The following is a 6,160-nucleotide window of genomic DNA, read 5'->3' on the forward strand; positions in this document are numbered from 1 at the left end:
CACGGAGAAAAAATTCAAGTAAAAATTACTATGCTAGCCGAATAATGGTGTAGCATTCTTCCTTTCTAGTTTATTTTATCAAGACAATTGAAAAAAAACTAAAATGTCAACAAGAAAAATTCTTGTCTCACTTATCAAATTTTATTTAGTAGCATGGTAATTTATTCCAGGTCAATCGATTTTATACCCCTGTCGAATAAAAAAAGTTACCCGGAAAACAAAAAATAAAAGATCCTTCAATGTTATTTATTAATTTTCCAATAATTTTTATTGAGTTGATACTTTCATTTTTTGTCTTGTGAGACAGATGAATTTTTACTCTTCCATCCATTCAAAATGTGACAGAAAAATACACGATTTTTGCTAAGCTGCGCATGCAATTTTTACCATGCTGCACATTAGAAAATCATCCGACCGTCGGGTAAGCGTCCGTCGATCATCTCCGATTTTATTCGCGACCTTTCGGCCTCGGAAATGTCCGAGCACCCCCGAAAATGCACGTATAAAAACCGTTGGTTATTCGCAGTGCGTACCGTGTGAGGATTAAGTGGACGCTGCAAATTTTTGCTTTATTTACCAAAATAATTGGTGAAATCCTAATAAACTTCGACGTAAGTATAATTATTGTTTTCTTCTTTTTCTTCAATTATTTTTTTCAATTTTTTTGCCATGAAACAGATCTAAGCACGTGGTTATTGGCATGGCGAAAAATTGCGTTATTAATTAGGTTAAACACGTGGTTTCATCTCCATAAATCGCAACACTGTTTGTCCTGTGCATCGTTTGTATTTGTTTCTTTTTTTTACAGAAAGTTATCAATATGGTAAGGGCTTTATTTACACATTTATTTTCTTTCTCCATACGGATGGTATACATAAATCATACAAAATTATCTTTTCATTTTTGACTGAGTCCTGGATCCTCTTCTCGCATGCTTTTTGTAGTCTCTCGTTGGTAATCTAAAAAGTAGATATCCTAGTTGTTTCTGACTTGAAATTATTTCCAGGCTGATCCTGCATACTTCAATCACCCACGTATTACCAACAATGTAAGTAGGAAGTGAATTGATTGAAAAACAAATTTTAGTCCTGTTTCTAACCTGAATTTTTTTTTGTCTTACAGCCAATTTATCAATTACTGCTTGACAGTACTGACGGGAAGACTATCATAGCTGCATACAGGAACGATGGAAGTCTATCGAAAAATACTCGATGTTTGCTGACTCGCCTGGTCATCGCACAGGAGAAAGATCGACAGTTCAGGGACGTTTTTCGACAAGAAGGAATTACCTACTTGAGACAATTCAAGTATGTATCTACTAATTATTGGTAATTATAATCTATCTGTGAGTTGCAATTATAAATATTAATTTTATTTGCAGGATAACGTCTGCTAAGTTCACCACTTGGGCCACACAGATTGCAGAAGTGTTCATTGGTGAAAGCGTTTTCGTCTATTATACTCCATTCCGGATGGAAAATGGAATTAAAATAGACCCAACAGGACTTCTTTATGAACACTACCATTACACCAAGAAGAAGTTAAGGAAGAAAAACCTACTTCAGCAGGTTGCACCACGGCGAAACGCTCCAGTAGCTGCCCCTGAAGTCCCAGGTTAGATTTATTAGGATTAAGGCCAGGGTGTATTATTTTTAGCATGTTATCGCCATTGTTTTTTCAATTTTTTGAGGGAAACCGTACACTCCAAAAAATTCTTCACTGCCCTCCACATAGGCAACAAATGAACAAAAAACTCTCTTTGGCGAGATTCGTCATATTTTTTAGAATTTTTCAATTCCACTTTTATCATCAACTGGCCATAATTTGCAACGTAAAATTGGAAATACACATGAGACATCCAGCTGTCATTTCTATGGGGAATTGATGTGTGTGAAGTTGTACGATTATCTTTGCACAGATTACACCTCGAATGACAGTTTGATGCCTTAAAGTGTATTTTCCATTTTACGTCGCTAATTATCGCTGTTTTGTAGTAAAAGTGTAATGGAAAAATTCCTAAAAATATTACGAATCTTGCTAAAGAGAGTTTTTGGTTACTTATTGTCTATGTGCAGTACACCAGAGGATTTTTGCTGAGTGCATGATTTCCCCTCATAATGCTGGATGACAGATTGTAGATAACGTATGAAAGATAATACACCCGGGCCTTAATTAACATATTTCGGATTTAATTCTGAGGAAATTTTGAGTGTTTTTTTCTGTTTAATTATCACCTGGATAAACTATGAAGAATTTTTGATAATTAAACCTCAAATCGTGTTTCTATAGTTGGTGCCACTGAAGGCAAGGAATGGCTGAATGCACATACGTCTCCAGAAGACAGGGTGAAATTTAACTGGGAAATATCTCGTCCAGCACGTCACGAGTTATTGGAAACCGGTTGCTCTGTGCACGACTATTACCAAGACTTGCCGTGCTTAAAGATCCAGTTAGGGGTTGAATTGGTAAGTGCTTTCATAACAATTAAATAATCAAAAGTTGATCAGAAATATGAATTAAATTATTTTCTTCCTCTGTAGCTTCTGTCAGACTTTGATCATTTATACCCCAATCGACAAAACGAGTTCTTCGACAAATGGGAGACTGTGAGGAATCGTGTGTTGGAGGAGTTAAAGAAGTGCAAGAGTATTCCCGAAGCTGACAGAGTGTTGTTGAGTGCAGAGGACTTATTACAGCGTACGTTGGTTCAACTCTCTGTCTCCTTTCTTTACCCCCCCCCCCTCTTCTCTGTATCTGCCTTCTTTGCTTAGCAGCAAAATTCCCTCACTATCTCTTTCGTTTCCTTATTTTTTCATGTTTTGCTCTCGTTTTTTTTCGATCAGTCTCTCTCAATTGATCCGATTGAGTTTAATTGATAATATAGAATTGAATTCTGCTTTTAGATAACCTAGACACTCTCATTCTCTATCTCCTCCCTGCCCTACTCTCCAATCCACCTGCAAAACGTCGACGAGATCAGGCAGTACCTAAAATTTCATTTAGAGAAAAACAAGACTCTTTTATACTCCACGTTGAGGTAACTATCGATTTCATAATTGTTTTGTGCGAGTCTGTTGAAACGTTATTCTTTTCAGACGCCAGACAATATTCAGCCAGCTATAGAACGACAGTTGGGAATTCTCCGCGCTGCAAACTTGACTCTTCAGCCATTGCCAGTCATCGTGGGTCCCCTAGCCAATGTAGAAAGTATTTATGTGTACATTAATGACACAGTGGGCAATCCAACGATCTACACTGTGGATTCAATTTTGCACGCGATTGATGTTACTCTGAAAATCTTCTTCGCCCTGAAATGCTCATATCCAGTCCGTTCATCTTGCGTCTGGATGTTTCTTCAGAAGGCTTTTTACGACATTCATCGCCCCAAAGACAAATTCAGCAGAGAAACACTGGTACTGATAGGTAAAATTTCAAGTTGGCTTACCAGAAATAACGAAAACGAAGCACCGAATAACTTGTAATCCTAAACTTAGTGTCTGAAGTTTGTTTCTCTTGATTCTCGTTTTTATTTGTCTCCTCGTGTATCATACGATAAGAACATGGATACGCACGAGAGATTTTACTGTGATATATGTAAGTTGAGCGGTTTCGAATGTAAAAAATATTTACATCACTTGAAATTAATTCATCCTGCGTTGATGAAATTTAGATGTGGCTCCGCAAACTGTCTCAGGACGTTCACGACTATAGGGTCACTCCGATGTCATATTTACAATAAACATTCAAATCCTGGCGTGATTAAAATCAGGAAAAAAACACGATTAAGAGGGCAGGGGGAAAATTTGTTAATTCAAAATGAAGCTGTGCTTCACGAGGTAGAAGTAACTGTAGTTCAACCCATTAGTTCAGACCCAGAAAATGTGATCGAAACAGTCAGATCAGGACAATTGCCTAATAATTCAAATTCTGCTGTGATGCTCGCCGCTAAATTTTTCCATTACCCCGATGTTAGCAGAAATAGGTCACTTGAAGTAATAAATGAAACGGCAACTTTCGTGGAGTGTGAAGTTAACAAATTGAAGACTGATTTGTTAAATTCTATTTCGAATGAAGATGTAACTATTAGGCAGAAAATCGAGGAGGTTTTTCAAAAGCGCGAGGACCCTTTCATTAACCTCAGATCAGAGCACATGTGCTTCCAAAATTTTGAGAATCAAAATACATTCATCCCTCCCATAGCGTACTCATTAGGTCAAAGAGATGAATTTTTCCGAAGAAGAAATCGTCACAAATTGGTGATGCACCCGACAACAGCGCAATTCATACCCTTAAGTTCCGTGTTAAAACTCTTCTTCGAGCTGCCTAACGTTTTACAGGAGACAATGGATTATATGGAAAGACTAAAACATCAGACATCGATTTTCTCCAATTTCATTCAGGGAGAACTTTGGAAAAAATTGAGTGCCAATGATGGGAACAAAATAGTTTTTCCTCTCATAATTTATTTTGATGATTATGAGAACAACAATCCCTTAGGTTCTCATCGAGGGATTTCGAAATGCGGTGCCATTTATGCTTTGATACCGTGCTTACCACCTCGTTTCGCATCAAAAGTCGAAAATATTTTCCTAATGGTTTTATTCAACTCGCTAGATCGGAAATATTTCCAGGATAAAATAATTTTTTCCAAAATTAAAACAGAATTAGCATTTTTAGAGACTGTAGGGATTAATGTGTCTTCAGGAACCAATCAATACACGATTTATTTCAGGCTAGCTTTAGTTAGTGGCGATAATTTAGGTGTGCACTATATGCTGGGCTTTACAGAAGCATTCAGTCAAGCTAAATTCTGTCGATTTTGTCTGACCAACAAGAGGGATATAAATCAAATTTTCAATGAAAATGACTGTGAACTGCGCTCGAAACAAACCTATGATTTTGATGTTGCAAAAAACGATAAGAAAACTACCGGTATCGAGGGAGAATCCGTTTTGTATGGTGTAGGCGGTTTTCACCCTCTCGTCAATCTATATGTGGACGTCGTACATGATCTGTTGGAAGGAATATGTCGTTATGACATCGCTCTCATTGTCCATTACTTTATAAAAGATAAAAAATTCACTTTAATTCAATTAAACAATCTCATACGCGCATTTGATTACGGTATAATCACGAACAAACCCCCAGAAATCACGCCTGCCCACTTAAAAAAACAAAGTATTACATTGTCTGCATCTGAGATGCTCACTCTAGTCCGTTCCTTACCCCTAATCATTGGTCATCTGATTACTGATGATGAACCGGTCTGGCAATTGCTTCTAGAAATGAAAGACCTAATTGACATCGTAACGAGCTATGATCTTCCTTACGGTTCTGACCAAATCCTCGGGGTAAAAATAACTCAATATTTGACATTGTTAACTTCGATATTCCCCAATTCTATGAAACCCAAACACCACTTCCTTTTGCATTACCCACGAGTACTTCGCTTATGCGGCCCTCTGTGGAAAATTAGCACGATCAGGTGTGAAGCGAAGCACAGAGACGGAAAGATTACGTCTCGGACCGCAATCTGTCGGGTAAATATTTGCAGGACCATAGCCATTAAGCATCAGCTCCAACTTAATTATAGATTTTTGAAAAAAGAAACACCCCCTGAACTGATTCATGACGCAGACAAAGTCGAAGAGAGAGAAGTAGGAGGATTCGATGGCATCAGTGAGCTACTAAATCTTGAACCTTTCTGTAATAAGTCGCTCAATTCAAAAGTCCAATTGATCAAAAAAATAATTTTCCGTGGCACCCACATTCAAATTGGGCATATCTGCGTAGTTCCTGGAGAAGATGGGCCTGATTTTTACGATATACAACACATCATTGTCAAGGATAATGAGTTTTTCTTCATTGTAAAAAAATTCATTTATGTGTTTCTTGATGAACACAACAAATCGTTTGCACTCTGCAGTGAACAATATATTATGGATATTCTTCGCTCTATCGATTTAAATGGATGTAGAGTGACGAATTTAGTTAAGACGCTCCAAGGTAAATTTTTTGTAAAAAATTGGTTTTGACTTTTAATAAGAATAATAATAAGTTATTTTTCAATGTATGGGACTTGGACAATTCAATAAAAATAAATGTTTCATAAACAATCTTCGATATGTACTCTTCCATTATTTAAAATTGATTGTAATTT

General features: G+C 36.9%; 1 protein-coding gene and 1 long non-coding RNA gene across 2 annotated transcripts; both read left to right on the top strand.

Moving 5' to 3' along the window:
• Positions 1-529: 529 nt before the first annotated feature.
• On the top strand, positions 530-1,466 carry LOC107046307. Its single transcript, XR_001461536.1, has 4 exons — positions 530-611; positions 1,007-1,048; positions 1,123-1,307; positions 1,382-1,466. It is a non-coding gene; the product is annotated as an uncharacterized LOC107046307 (long non-coding RNA).
• A 6-nt stretch (positions 1,467-1,472) lies between these two features.
• On the top strand, positions 1,473-6,123 carry LOC107046306. The gene is made up of 5 exons (XM_015268898.1): positions 1,473-1,614; positions 2,290-2,465; positions 2,541-2,697; positions 2,904-3,037; positions 3,096-6,123. Exons 1-5 carry the CDS (start codon positions 1,473-1,475, stop codon positions 3,480-3,482), a joined length of 996 nt encoding a protein of 331 aa, XP_015124384.1. The 3' UTR covers positions 3,483-6,123.
• Positions 6,124-6,160: the final 37 nt, after the last annotated feature.

Source organism: Diachasma alloeum, unplaced genomic scaffold (genome assembly GCF_001412515.2).
Source record: "Diachasma alloeum isolate Michigan unplaced genomic scaffold, Dall2.0 Dall_scaffold_01293, whole genome shotgun sequence".
NCBI classification, from domain to species: domain Eukaryota; kingdom Metazoa; phylum Arthropoda; class Insecta; order Hymenoptera; family Braconidae; genus Diachasma; species Diachasma alloeum.

Bases quoted from the DNA above. Each gene is read 5' to 3' on its own strand.
- LOC107046306 (XM_015268898.1), top strand. From the start codon at position 1,473: ATGGAAAATGGAATTAAAATAGACCCAACAGGACTTCTTTATGAACAC. The intron at 2,466-2,540 runs GTAAGTGCTTTC...CTTCCTCTGTAG, and splicing joins TCCAGTTAGGGGTTGAATTG to CTTCTGTCAGACTTTGATCA. The intron at 3,038-3,095 runs GTAACTATCGAT...TATTCTTTTCAG, and splicing joins CTTTTATACTCCACGTTGAG to ACGCCAGACAATATTCAGCC.